This window comes from Scyliorhinus torazame, chromosome 14 (genome assembly GCF_047496885.1).
Source record: "Scyliorhinus torazame isolate Kashiwa2021f chromosome 14, sScyTor2.1, whole genome shotgun sequence".
NCBI lineage: Eukaryota > Metazoa > Chordata > Chondrichthyes > Carcharhiniformes > Scyliorhinidae > Scyliorhinus > Scyliorhinus torazame.
The window spans coordinates 129962555-129977246 of record NC_092720.1 but is presented as its reverse complement, the minus strand read 5'-3'; the positions used below and the strand labels follow the sequence as shown (position 1 = coordinate 129977246).

The 14692-nt window shown below is 53.2% G+C and overlaps 1 protein-coding gene across 1 annotated transcript; it reads right to left on the bottom strand.

The window, feature by feature from the left end:
* Window positions 1-4754: 4754 nt before the first annotated feature.
* LOC140390048 (maestro heat-like repeat-containing protein family member 1) lies at window positions 4755-11312 on the bottom strand. Its single transcript, XM_072474907.1, has one exon. It carries the CDS (start codon window positions 10048-10050, stop codon window positions 5119-5121), a length of 4932 nt encoding a protein of 1643 aa, XP_072331008.1. The 5' UTR covers window positions 10051-11312; the 3' UTR covers window positions 4755-5118.
* Window positions 11313-14692: the final 3380 nt, after the last annotated feature.

Below are 14692 nucleotides of genomic sequence, written 5' to 3'. Positions count from 1 at the left end.
ACGCCGACCAGCGTGGAGGTGAGTGACGGCCTGGGGGGTTGGCTCTGGGCAGGCGATGGTGTGGCCGCAGTCTGAATGTGTGGGGAGAGGTGTGTCTCGGGTTGTGTGTGTGTGTGTGCGGCGGGGGGGGGGGGTGGTTAGAGTGGGCTGGGCTCCAGGGGAGTGCCGGGAGGGGGGTCCGTGCCGGGGAGGGGGATGGGGGGGTCCGTGCCGGGGAGGGGGATGGGGGGGTCCGTGCCGGGGAGGGGGATGCGAGGGCAAGTGAGTTGGTCCACCTGGCCAGGTGCCAGCCTCCAACAGTTGGATCCATGCGGTCCATGCCACCTGGCTGGGGGGAGGAGGGGATATGGGCAATGATGACATGTCGTCGTTCCCCTCCCCCCCCACCAGGCCGTCATGTTTTCCGATCATCCAGCGATGTTGACCACCGTGGCGGCAGCCGCTAATGCCTATGTTGCCCTGGATGAGGGGGAGGAGGAGGAGGAGCGTGCCAGAGAGGCGGCGCAGGCTGCCACAGCGGGACAGGCGGCAGCCGCCCAGGCTGGAGGGACACCTGACCAACAGGACGAGGAGGGGGAGGAGGACGTCGCGGCCCCACGGCAACGGAGGCACCCGAGGGCATCCCGTGTGTACCGGCCCCGGCAGTCATACCAGGACCTCACGGACCGGGAATGCAGGAGGAGACTCCGGATGAGGCGGGAAACCGTGGCACACATCTGCCACCTGCTGGCACACCTGTCACCGCATGGCACTGGCGGGGGACACCCTCTCCCCGTGTCCGTCAAGGTTACGGTGGCCCTGAACTTTTATGCAACGGGGTCATTCCAGGCACCGAGTGGGGGACCTGTCCGGCATATCGCAGACATCGGTGCATCGGTGCATCCGGGTAGTGACAGATGCCCTATATGCCATGGCGCACCGCTACATCCGCTTCCCTGTGGACCGGGCCAGCCAAGATGCCCGGCGTGGGCTTCTCTGCCGTGGCCGGGTTCCCCATGGTCCAGGGCGCGATTGATGGGATGCACGTCGCCGTGCGGCCACCTGCAGATAACAGGGCCGTGTTCACTAATAGGAAGGGGACCTATTCGATGAACATACAGGTGGTCTGCGACCACCGCATGATGATCCTGCATGTCTGCGCCCGTTACCCAGGCAGTGTACACGACTCATACGTGTTGTCACGGTCACCCATCCCCGGCATGTACGAGGGACGCCATCCCCGGCTGAGGGGCTGGTTGCTGGTTGAGGGGCCAGATGGACCACTCCCAGCTCCTGGGCACGGGTGGACTCCTCCACCTGCGACTGCAGCCGCCGCAAGCCGACCGTCACCCTCTTCGCTCGTCTCCAGGTCGGTGGTTGCATCGGATCTATGGGTGGGTGTGGTAACTCCAGGAACCCGGGATCCATCTGGGCGGCAGGTGTTCGCTTGGGCTGGGCTGCCCTCCGACCGCCCGGCCCCTCTGCTGCTCCTACCTCCACCTGCTGTACCGGGACGGCTGTGTTGTGCGCACCAGTGAGTGTAGCAGACGCCTCATCACTAAAGTGCCCAGCCGAGGTGAGTGTTTCTGCGATGGTGGAGGGTGTTGGTGACAGCAGTGGCGTTGTGTCGTGCTCTTCGTCCCACTCTGAGTCCATGGCACTTTGGGGTGGGGGTTCGTCTCCACCCATCCACTCTGAGTCACTGTCCGGTATTTCGTCTTCCTGGGTAGTGCTGTCCCGGGCAGGAGTGTCCTGGGCAGTGCTGTCCCGGGTAGGGGTGTCCTGGGCAGTGCTGACCCGGGTAGTGGTGTCCTGGGTAGTGGTGTCCTGGGTAGTGGTGTCCTGGGTAGTGGTGTCCTGGCTCGGATGTGACGGGTGCCTGTGGCTGCCCCCCTCGTCGCTGGGTGGTCGCTCCCGCACGTGACGGGGGTGTCGTCTCCCTGTTGCTCCAGGTCTCTCCGTCTCCCGTGGTGTGCGAGGGGCATCCTGCGGGCGTCGCATGCTGGAGGGTCCGGGTCTCTCTGTCTCCTGTGGCCTCCGAGGGGCATCCTGCGGGCGTCGCATGCTGGAGGGTCCGGGTCTCTCTGTCTCCCGTGGCCTCCGAGGGGCATCCTGCGGGCGTCGCATGCCGGAGGGTCCGGGTCTCTCCGTCTCCCGTGGTGTGCGAGGGGCATCCTGCGGGCGTCGCATGCTGGAGGGTCCGGGTCTCTCTGTCTCCCGTGGCCTCCGAGGGGCATCCTGCGGGCGGTCTGCATCTGCGGGGATGGGTGCCTGGACGTTTGGTCCTGCGATACACAATGAAGCATGCATGGTTAGACATCAGGCAGTGATCAGGTGATATGGGGGAGGGGGATATAGGGGAGGGGGTATATGGGGACGGGCTGTCGGTGGCTCACTTGCTAGTACGCCCCCGACCTCTGCATCAGCAACCTCCCGGTCCTCAGATCCGCCAGCCAGTTCCAGGGCCCTTTCCTCGTGTTCGGTCAGTGGCCTCTCATCAGCGGGGCCTCCTCCAGTCCTCACATGCTCCCTATTGTTGTGTGCGCGCTTCTCCTGTGGGGGGGGGGGGGGGGGTGGTGGCAGGGGTAAAAGGCAACATTGTTAGGCAGGTATATGAATGCACGCCATCGGTTGCGCGTGCATTGCAGAGGTTAAGGTTAGGGCTGGATTCACTTGGGGATATGGGGGAGGGGGGATATTGGGGAGGGGGGATGTGGGGGATATGGGGGAGGGGGATATGGGGAGGGGGATATGGGGAGGGGGGATATGGGGGAGGGGGGATATGGGGATGGGGATATGGGGGAGGGGGGATATGGAGGAGGGGGGACATGGGGGAGGGGGGACATGGGGGAGGGGGGACATGGGGGAGGGGGGATATGGGGAGGGGGGATATGGGGGAGGGGGGATATGGGGAGGGGGGATATGGGGAGGGGGGATATGGGGAGGGAGGGATATGGGGGAGGGGGGATATGGGGGAGGGGGGATATGGGGGAGGGGGGATATGGGGATATGGGGAGGGGGATATGGGGGAGGGGGGGATATGGGAGGGGGATATGGGCTGTGGGGTGGGGCAACTCTGCGGCCGTGCCCGGGATACAGGGCGTCCCTCCTCTGCTCCACTGCGTCCAGGAGCGCCTCCACATCCCGTGACTCGAACCTCGGGGCTGAGCGGCGGCCAGCCATCCAGTCGGGTGTTCCGGTCGGGTGTTCCCGTCGGGTGGGGGGGAGCAGCGCGGCTTTATGAGCCGTCACGCCGTGCGGCGCGTATGACGCTGCACGGCGTGAACCACGTGCGCAAGCGCGGATCCCGTTACGTCGCTGCTAGCCCATTTCGGGCCGGAGACTATCGACCCATTTTTCCGACGTGACGCAATTCGGACTTTCCGCCGATAACAGAGAATTTCGCCCCAGAACTCTCACAAGGCATATTAAATCTATTTTAAATACCTACTCAAAATAAATTGTTGCATTTCTCCTTGCATAACCTGTCAGCTCTATGTAAAGTTCATTAGGAGCACAGGTGGTTCTTGAGGAACAATGGTGTCTGTTTAAAAGAAAAGGGTACCAGAAAAATAATGGGAGGTCTTGTAACGCAGTGGGTAGCGCCCCTGTCTCTGAGCCAGGAGTTATGGGTCCTCAGCGGCATGAGGTAGCAGTGCTAACCACTGTGCCGTCGTGCCGCCCTTAAGACATAGACTTAACAACTCACACCAACAACTTATCATTAGAACTGGAGGATACTAAAGATTAAACTGCTTTTACACAAATACTAAGGGAAGGAAGAATGGCAGCGAAGGGACAACATGGATGGTCCGTGATTAAAAAGCAGGAATTCTTATATGACAAAAGGATCACATGGCAATTGGTGCAAGGCCAAAAGAGATGACAATAAAAAAAGAAGCACGGTCGCACAGTGGTTAGCACTGTTGCTTCACAGCGCCAGGGTCCCAGGTTTGATTCCCGGCTTGGGTCACTGTCTGTGCGGAGTCTGCACGTTCTCCCCGTGTCTGCATGGGTTTCCTCCAGGCGCTCCGGTTTCCTCCCACAAGTCCCGAAAGAGGTGCTTGTTAGGTGAATTGGACATTCTGAATTCTCCCTCAGTGTACCCGAACAGGCGCCGGAGTGTGGTGACTAGGGGCTTTTCTCAGTAACTCCATTGCAGTGTTAATGTAAGCCTACTTGTGACAATAATAAACATTGTTATTAAAATTAATGTGTGAGGGAAATTGGAAATACTCAACAGGTTGGGCAGGATCAGTGGAGAGAGAGAATCAACGTTTTGACCTGATGCTTTCAGAGCTAATGAGACAAGTAGAGGAACCAACAAGCCCAGTGGAGATGGAAACCCTTGCAGCGGAGAGAAGCATGAAAAGTTCGGCCAAGGGAAGGCAAATGTGACGGACAAAAGGCAGGTAAAGCCCAGAGATTCTGACCATTGGTTGTGTACGACAGGAAATGCTGCCCACGCGTCCTGCACTCCCTCCCCAGGGGGTCCGGTGCAGACATTTCTCAGCAAATGCTGGGTGAGGGAAAAGGGTGGTGGTTAAGATCAGAAATGGCTGATCTGCGGGAAGTGATCAGTGGAAAGTGAGTTTATGCAGGGAGGAATGACAAGAAGGAAAGTATGAATGGAGAGTGAGACACCGAGCATCACTGCAGAATGGCATTACTAAGAACTGAGGAACAAATTGCCCACTTTTCATCTCAGCTGGGGGAATGAGATGGATTATGCACACGAGCCTAAGAGCTATCAGGTCTAAAACTTTAACAACTAGTTTTTTTTTGAGTAAACACTTTATTGAAAAATTAACTCCAATTATCCTAGAATCATATAGCACAGAAGGAGGCCAATCTGCCCACTTTTCCTGTGCTGACACAATCAATAATAAATATATTTTGTTGCTGATGATTACTAGAGCGGTATCCTTTACAGAGCAATAGTGTACAAGGGGATAAAAAGACCACTCCATTCCCTCTCCGGGACATTACTGAGTGGATTAGCCGAGGCTCTCATCAGGCTGATTTCTTGCTTCCCGTTGTTTTTAACATTAGAATTCCCTTTGTTGCAGAAACTCTTGCCAAGGCACAACTCCTGCAAATTCCACCTTCAGAAACAGTTTTCGTCCTCCCTGGTGGTTGTCAGTACATGTAGAGGCGCTGGATTCCAGCCAATGTTTTAATGCGGACGCTGGGCACATGATCTGACAGTAGGCTAATCAGCTCCTTGCACATCTGATTGGCGGCGGGGGATTTGGGGTAACCTGCTGGAGCGTGCTGCATGAGGAAGCTGGCGAACGTGACCGCGTTCTCCCGCAGCTCTGTCTGGACGCTGCTGAAGAAGGGAGCGCAGCTCCTGATGTAGAAGATGGTTCTGTCCGGCCAATCGTCGGCCATGCGCCGGGAGGTCGCGTTCAGGTAATTCTCGTAATCCAGGGCACCTTCCTCCGACCCCAGCTCTTGGAAGTGCTTGCACATCCTCTCCGAAGGCAGCAGCGGGCCTATCAGGGTCAGCACGAACCTGCAGACCGTCCTCACCTCGTCGCTCTTGTCATTGAGGTGGAGCAGCAAGCAGGTCAAGGAGGAGTACACGTGCTCCATGTACGCCGAGCTCTGCTTCATGCTTCCAAACCGGAGCAGCTTCCCCAGCACGGTGAACGCGGCAGCTCTCACCTTGTCCTGCCGATTTCCAAAGAGCGGCTCCATCGCCCTTGCCATGTCGGTCAGGATGCTATCTGCATAATCCGGCTGCAGGCTATCCAAGATCTTGGAGACGCTGGACATGGCCTCGACTGTCAGCAGGCTGCTGACTTTGGCATTCTGCTCCATGACAGACACCATTGCGGGCAGCAGTTTGGCAATATACTTTTCCACCCTCTGAGAAGCTCCGGTGCCAGCGTTGCCCAGGCCCTTGACAGCCAGCCACTGGACCACAAGAGAATCATCCATCAAACAGCGCAGCAGGCCGCCCACGAGAGTGTCTGTCAGCAGCAGCTCTGATGTCACTGCGTGGTTGAGGAACTCCCCAAAGTAGGCTGCCGCCGTGATCCTCTGACTCTCGTGGATGTTGGCGAGGACAGGCGTCAGTTGTTCAACGATTTCGATGAGGTGGGGGGTAGAACTCATGGCCATGGTGCTCGCCAGCAGCACAATCCCCTCGTGGTGCGTCTCTGGCTGTTTGATCAGGTCCCAGCCCCCTTTACTTGCCATCTCTCCAGCATCCCCCTGCCCCTCTCTCAGGAGCGCTTGAAGTATCTCAACAGAGTAATGGCAGGCAGCGGCATTGCACGGCTTCAGAGACAGGCCAGAGGACTTCCTGTCGGCCTGCACTCGAAAAAAGTCCCGAGGCACTCGGGCCTGGACGCTTGAACTGAGGTGGATCAGGACAGTGCTGAATATCTGAGGGTAGAGCATCTCAATCATAGCTTTTGAGCCCCGGTTACATATCATCTGGTGCAGAGCACAGATTACGGCCTGAGGTTGATGAGGTTCTGCACTGGCCCCAGAGTTGAAAAGGGACTCTTTGCTGCTCTCGTACAATAGCTTCAAATTGTCCAGCAAGTACTTAATTGAGAGCATGGCGACTGAGCTGGTTTGGAGCAGCGATCCCCACACCTCACTGATGTAGTCGTCAAATGGGACGGGGTACCACAGGAGACAAGGCAGTACAAGGGGCACATGCTGGGAGGCCAGGTTGGAAATTGAACGCACCACCATCTGTATTATGTGCCCCTGGGTAATTGACTGCAGCTCTTTGTGAAGGGCCTTGATAATCACAGGGACATCAGTGAGGCTGGCTCCACATTTTGCAATGAGGACATTCGTGACAATCGATGCCGCGTAGGAGCTGTTGGATTTATCGTCGCCAAAACCCAGGAACAACGTGAAGAGTAAACTTAACAGCTGGTCCTGGGGCATGCATTTCGAAAGGACTTTGCCAATATCAGTGCTGACTTGAAACGATGATTGGCAGTTGCCTTGGCCTAACCCTTCTTTGATGGCTTTCAGGTGCTCCACCTCAGTGTCTTTCAGATCCTCAGGCATCCCCTCGAAACGCAGCTGAATGTAAAGCAGAACGTAGAGGCATTCGATGGCGGTCTCCCTCACAGCGCGCGCCGGATCGGTGCATCGAAGCACCATGTAGCCGATAAGGACTGCCAGGTTATGTGACGGAACCTTATCCTTGGTGTTGGCTTGTTCCAGGTAAAACACCAGGAGCTGTAGAGTGGTCTCAATCGCCATTTCCCGCGCATAGTCTTTCCTGGATTGAATCCAGATTTCCATGTTTGTAAACAGGAATTGGAGTCCAGCCGGTGACAGGTCGGAGAGCAGCAGCTGCTTCAGGAAATTCAGCAGCGACTCCATTGTGGCATTGAACAGTGCCTGCCTCTCCGCCATGCTCATGTTTGGGTGTTCGCCAGCTTTGTCTGCCTCCAAGCGTGGCAAGTTGAAAACGCTACCCAGGCACGTTTGAATCAATGGCTGGCTCTCACTGAATTGGGGCTGGAGCTTTAAGAGGGAAGTACAAGCGTCGATGGCGGACTTTCGCACAGAGGTCAAGAGTGACCCTGTTGGCTCAGCCTTGATGAGCTCCTGCATGTAGGCCAACAACTCAGCCTTCCTGCTGAAGCCGGAGCTAGACGTTTCATCAGATTGGCTGGCTCTGGCTAACTGAGTCACTGCCTGGATCAGGCTTAATTTTAGTGTCAAGTCCCTCACCTCAATCTTCATTCCCAAAATCTTGATATTGTAATGGTTGAGGACATTCTCGACAATTTCAGTGTCCATTCTAGATGGAGTGAGGTCCTTTGGAGAGCATGATATGATGTGCCCATAGCACGAGATGAGTGTACTTTTCACTTTTATTATTTCAATGTCCTCCTGATCCTTAATAATCTGAAAGTAACTTGCCGTCTTCTTAAAAATGTTTAACTTTGCAAATTCCTTCAGCAGATTTAGTACCATGACCAAATGGGTTACAGCACAGTAGGCAACCCCAATGGCTATACCCTCTTTCTCCAATGGCTCATTATGCCGGACAGTCTGTAACATCTCCTGCAGATTTCTCTTTATCATCTCTTCATTCTGGCTAAGTCGCAGCACCATACCCAAACATTTGTAGACAAACCCTTTCTCCTGTGGGAAATTATAGTGGCTGTGAAGGTGGTTAATCAGTTCTTTACCAAGCTGGCTGAGCCAATCCTCGTTCTCGATCAACTCCAGTGTCTGGAACAAAACATTCACCAGTTTTTCTTCCCACTGGCTTTGGAGCAAGGTTTTTCCGGCGTTCTCCTGCAAATAATCTAGGAGAGTGGGAAACTCCTTTTCCCAGACTTGCGGGGCTGCCAGGTGGATATCCGCGCCCATAACCTGCAGTAAAATCAGGCCAGGGGCACAGTGGTCCTTCCCTTGGTGCAGAGATGACGACATAGTCAGCAGCCTCGTCAGCAGCGCATGAGGCCCGGGAATGTTTGGATTGTCCTTGTAATTGAGAAAGCTTTCTGTTGACCCCACTTCCAGCTTCTTCATTGCAAGGGACACCAAGGAACTGCAAACCGTAGCTAAAGCGTTTGTGTACCGCACTGGAATAATAAACTCAAAGAGAAATGGCCAGAGAACGTTGTCGATCGGTAACGTGGTCAACAGTTTCATCAGGTCTTGGGACAACCTCCTCAAATCGCGGTCGGTGACCACATCTGTCGGGACATTGTGTAGCCCCTCAGAGGCCTCCTTATCCTCCACAACAGGTAGAGAGCATTGCCGGATGATAAACTCCACCATTTCCTTTCCTCCCTCCAAATGGAGGTAGTTGTGACGTGCCGCGGTGTATATTATCTGGCCAAGTTTCCCCTTCACTCTGTTATCAGTGGCTAAAACCAGTAGCTTCATGCCAGCCAGAATCTGATTCTTCTGACTGGCCATGTAGAGTGGGACCATGTTGATGAGGTGATCCAGCACCGTCAGCGTCCCTAGTCGAATTTGGTTGTTGGTGCTTTCTAGCTTTCGCAGAAGAAACTCTACAATCTGATAAGTAAAGGAGGGTGTCAGGAGCTTGAAGCAGCAAAGGATTTCCTTCTGCTGCTTCTGAGAGTATTGGTTAGTGGGCTGCTCCACCGCAATGCAAATCTGATTGTGCAAACTGACAAGCAGGCTGTCGATTTGCAGCACCAGCTCCTCACTGTTCCTCTCCACAGCAGTGTGCAGTACACCATACAGACCCTGGGTGACGCAAAAATCGCTCGCGGTTTCCTGGTACATGGACAAGATTACTGGAATTATCCTGGGTAATTCATTCTCCAGCTTGTCAAAGGGTATCAGGTGGGTTATCTGACCGAGTGTTTCGATCACCGCTGTGCTCACGTTGAGCTCGTTCAAGGGCAGCCACACACCAAACAGGATGTCATAAGCCTCAGAAAACTCTTGGAAAAATAGATTCTTCTTCACCGTGGGGTCCGGGGCCTCCTCTATGTCGAACAGGTAGGCAAGGATGCTTTCACTAAAAATCCCCAAAGCAAAGCAGAACACCCACTTAAGTTTCTCTTCTGTTACTGCAGGAAGCATAGAGAGCATAGTATGGAGGACAGGCTTCAGCAAGGGCACCATGAAATGCACGTGTTCTTTGCAGAGATTGGCGAGAGCCAACACCACAAAGAAAAAGGGATTCATCCTCGGCTGAAACATCGACAGCAGCTCATCGTAGGCCTCCTTGGTAAACCAATGGGCCACGTTCAGCAAGAGCCGACTTGCAACCTCCTGGTGCTCGTCGGACACATCCTTCGATTTGGTCATTTCGATGGAAGCCAACGTGATGAGCTTTTTTGCCGCCACCCGGCCCAAATCGTCAATGTTGTCCTTCACCAGCTGCGCCATCGCCTTTAACAACGCGGTGCGCTGTTCCAGCGGCAGCCGCTTGTGATGGATGACGTACTTGCGGCAGAACATTAGGACCCCTTCTGCGTCCACCTGTCCAAGTTCCTTCAGGGACTCCGAAACTGTCCCCCTAACCATGTCATATTCATCCAAAGGCACCTCCATCATTGAATTCAGCAAAGATTCCATTTTGCTACTCGCCATTTTTACTGTAAGTCACTCTGGAATATCAGACGTTTACATTCTTTGCTGCAATTTTTGCGGCAGTCCCTCTCTGCCTTTGCTTCCTGGAGCACGGTTCCCAATCTTTTCCTCAGGAATTATTTGTTTGTAATTATATTCCTTTCTTTACGCCCTTACAGAACGGTAGCGCCTTAATACTAATGAACTCAATCACGGCTCTTCAATCTCCAATTTCCTACTCTCCGAATCTATAGATGTATTAAATTTGATGGATATTTTAATCACTTCTGTCCTTCTTGATTTGGCTGAGCGCAAAATGTTTTTGAGCGGAGCACTGAGAGATTTGTCTTGTGATAAAACACGCAGGTAGGTAAATGAAAGAACCTGCTTCGCAGCTTTCCCTCACAAATCCTTCAGGAGACTCGAATGAGTTTTAAAGTTGGGCTTTTTTTTATGCTCTGCCTTGTTTCTTTCTACTGCCCTTTAATACAAGGCTGGGTGTCGCTCGTGATTAGTACGATTCTGTGTACAGGGAGCTCAAATAATTCAGATACTTCCTCAGATCGTTTTTTTTTCATTGTGCGATCAGCTGGTAGTGGCACCAAAAACCCACGACCTCCCCCACCCCCCAAAAGACGACAGTGATTTTGTTCTGAGATGCAGGAAAGAGGAATCAGATCTTCCTACGGTCTCAACTTCATTTGATTCAGCATTTCAACAAAAGTTATTTGGAACGACAATACGCGGCTATTAAACAATCTTGTTCCCTCGTAGATTAGCTTGAATTCTGCTCCGCACAGGTCCTCCTGTTTCACCTCTTTGTTTACAGGAGCACCGGCTGCTGAAGAGTCCAAGTAGATTTTCACCCTCTCTTCTTGTTAAATTTCTTCTGCTCTAAGTATCCAATTATTTTCCATACGTAATTTCAAACCTTCAACCTAATACACAAGGGACTAAAGTATTTTAAATGCCTTTATGTGGTGCTCTTGTAAATGCCACTCGCGCAAATAAAATCTGTCCTGGACATATTTTGATTTCAGACACTGTTCTTTGATGATAAATAGTGTTTGCTAAGGCTGAAGATGCTCAGCATGTCCTTACAGATCTTCACAGTGATGGTTGAGTTTCGATCTTGACTCATTCCTGATACTGAATAGTCTGCATTCAGAACACAAGGTCCCACTCTTTATTGTGGATGATTACTTCCGCCAATTATTCTTCAGATTCCATCTCGGGACTCCAAACTATTTCGATGTTTTGTGAGTAGGTTTGCCGACTCGTTTTCAGATTTGCCAGGCAGCCAGCTGTGCCCCACAGGCGGAGACAAGGTTGGGAAGCAACATATCAGAGTCGCAAGCGAGCTGGGTTTTTTTTGAAAAGCCAATTGTGCCATCATTTCCTGCCCTCATGCAGTCACATGTTCCATTGTGATGTCCTGTGACTCGAACTGCCGGTTAACCTGCCTGTGAGGGGAAGGGAAGACTTCATGAATGTTAGCCCCTCTGCAGTTTGTGTCATGCCTCGAATCCCAGCACTTGGCACCCCTTCACCAGGATTTGCAATGTCCGCCTCCGTCAATAGCATTGCATAGGTTTGGATGAAAATAGGGCTACGGCAGTGCGAATCATAATCAGAGCACCACCTTTATCCAGCCTTTCAACACAAATGCACCCCTAATTACCTGTTTCCTTGTCAAGTGTCTCAATTATTTATAAGCTTTAACTTTTAATTCTTACGGATGTTGCAAATTAACTGAATTGCACCATTATCAAGCCATCTGTTTTATAGTGTGCATCAAAAAGGTCTCATTAATATTTATCCCTCTCAGCACATACTAAATGTGTTTCCACTTCCTAGAATTGAAAATGATATTTTCTTTCCTCACTTCCTACTTAGCAAAAAGCACATTTAGATCGGGTACAGAGGAGATTCACGAGATTGACACCCGGAGCGAAGGACTTATTGAAATTATACAAATGTGAGGTAATGCATTTTGGGAGGTCTAATACAGGTGGGAAAATTACAGTAAATGGCACAACCTTGAAGAGTATTGACAGGCAGAGGGATCTAGGTATACAGGTCCACGGGTCACTGAAAGTGACAACACAGGTGGAGAAGGTAGTCAAGAAGGCATGTTGCATGCTTGCCCTCATCGGCCGGGGCATTGAGTATAAAAATTGGCATGTCATGCTGCAGCTGTACAGAACCTTAGTTAGACCACACTTGGAATATAGTGTTCAATTCTGGTCGCCACACTACCAGAAAGATGTGGAGACTTCGGAGCCGGTACTGAGGAAGTTTACCAAGATGTTGCCTGGTCTGGAGTGTATTAGCTACGAGGAGAGGTTGGATAAACCTGATTTGTTCTCACTGGAGTAATGGAGATTGAGGGGCAACCTGATAGAAATCTACAAAACTATGAAGGGTATGGACAGAAGCTTTTTTCCCAGGTATGGATAGTCAGAAGCTTTTCCCCAGGGTGGAAGAGTCAATTACTAGGGGACATAGGTTTAAGTTGCGAGGGGCAACTTTTGTGGAGATGTGCGATGGAAGAGTTTTTACACAGAGGGTAGTGGGTGCCTGGAACTCGCTGCCGGAGGAGGTGGTGGAAGCAGGTACGATAGTGACTTTTAAGGGGCATCTTGACAAATACATGAATAGGATGGGAATAGAGGGATACGGACCCCAGAAGTGTAGAACGTTTTAGGTTAGACAGGCTGTAGTACCCTCAGTACTAACACAAGAGTGTGGAATGGTAAATGAAGGCTTTAATAAGCAGAGAACTAGCCAGCTACAGAGACGTGTACTTACTGAGTGCCGCCTACAGGGCATCACCTTATAAACGGCTCCCTGGTGGGAGGGGCGGGAGGCGGAGTCCCCAGGGTTCCAAACCCGGTCTTAAAGGGGCATCACCTACATGGTGTTAAGGGTACAGTAACCATTCAGCACATTCACCCCCTGTTTTTTAAAAAACGCAAATTCCGTCGGGGGTGAAGTGGAATTACATGTCTATTCTTTTTGGCGCCTTGATCGTCCTCGTCGACCTTCTCAGGTGGTGCGGCCGTCACGGACGTCTTTGGTGAGGGTACATCCGGGTGCACGGTGGTCGGAGGTTTCGTCCGGGCCGGGTTAGGGGGTCGGGGGGATAGCTGGGGGAATAGCTGGGGCTGGGGGTAGCAGTGCCGGCACCGGCGGGGAGTGTGGAGGGGGGTGTGCTAGGGGGGAGCGCGATCGGTGTCTACCGACGGAGTGGGGGTCCGGGGGGGGCATCAGTGGGGGAACCAGCGGGTGCCAGATCCTGGAGGGAAACCGTGTCTTGCCTGCTGTCGGGGTGCGCGACCTAGGCGTATCGGGGGTTCGTATGTAGCAGTTGGACCCTCTCGACCAGGTGGTCCATTTTATGGCTCCTTGCGTGCCTCCGGAGAAGAACAGGCCCCGGAGTCGTCAGCCAAGGTGGAAGCGAGACCCCGGAGGTCGACTTCCTGGGGAAGACAAACAAGCGGTTGTGAGGGGTCTCATTCATGGCCATGCAGAGGAGCGACCTAATGAAGTGGAGGGCATCGGGTAAGACCTCCTGCCAGCGGTTTGTTGGGAGACTTCTTGACCATAGGGCCAGAAGGACAGCCTTCCAAACTGTCGCGTTCTCCCTCTCCACCTGCCCGTTTCCCCACGGGTTATAACTGGTCGTTCTGCTCGAGGCGATGCCCTTGCTGAGCAGATACTGACGCAGCTCATCGCTCATGAAAGATGTACCCCGGTCGCTGTGGATATAAGCGGGGAAACCAAACAGTGTGAAGATGCTGTGCAGTGCCTTAATCACGGTGACCAAGGTCATGTCGGGACAGGGAATGGCGAATGGGAAGCGGGAGAACTTGTCGATGATGGTTAGGAAGTAGATATTGCGGTTGGTGGACGGGAGGGGACCTTTGAAGTCCACGCTTAGTCGCTCAAAGGGCCCCGAGGCCTTTACAAGGCGAGCCTTGTCTGGCCGGTAGAAGTGCGGTTTGCACTCCGTGCAGACCTGGCAAGCCCTGATCATGGCCTTGACCTCCTCGGTTGAGTAAGGTAGGTTGCAGGACTTAATAAAGTGGGCGAGCCGGGTAACCCCCGGGTGACAGAGGTCATTGTGGATGGCTTGCAGGGGGTCCTCCTGCGCGTTGGTGCACGTGCTGCGGGACAGGGTTTCTGGGGGCTCGTTGAGCTCCCCTGTACGATACTTAATATCGTACGCGTAGGTGGAGAGTTTGATCCTCCACCTCAAGATTTTATCATTTTTAATTTTGCCCCGTTGTGCGTTATCAAACATGAAGGCTACCGACCGTTGGTCGGTAACGAGGGTGAACCTCCAACCAGCTAGGTAGTGCCTCCACTGCCGCACAGCCTCCACAATGGCTTGTGCCTCCTTTGCGACTGCAGAGTGCCGAATCTCGGAGGCGGTGAGGGTCCGGGAGACGAATGCTACTGGCCTGCCTGCCTGGTTGAGGGAAGCAGCCAGGGCAATGTCTGATGCATCGCTCTCTACCTGGAAAGGGATGGTTTCGTCCACTGCGTTCATAGCGGCCTTAATGATGTCGGCCTTGATGCGACTGAAGGCCGACCAGGCCTCAGCCGTCAGGGGAAAAGTTGTGGTCTTTATGAGTGGGCGGGCTTTGTTTGCATATCT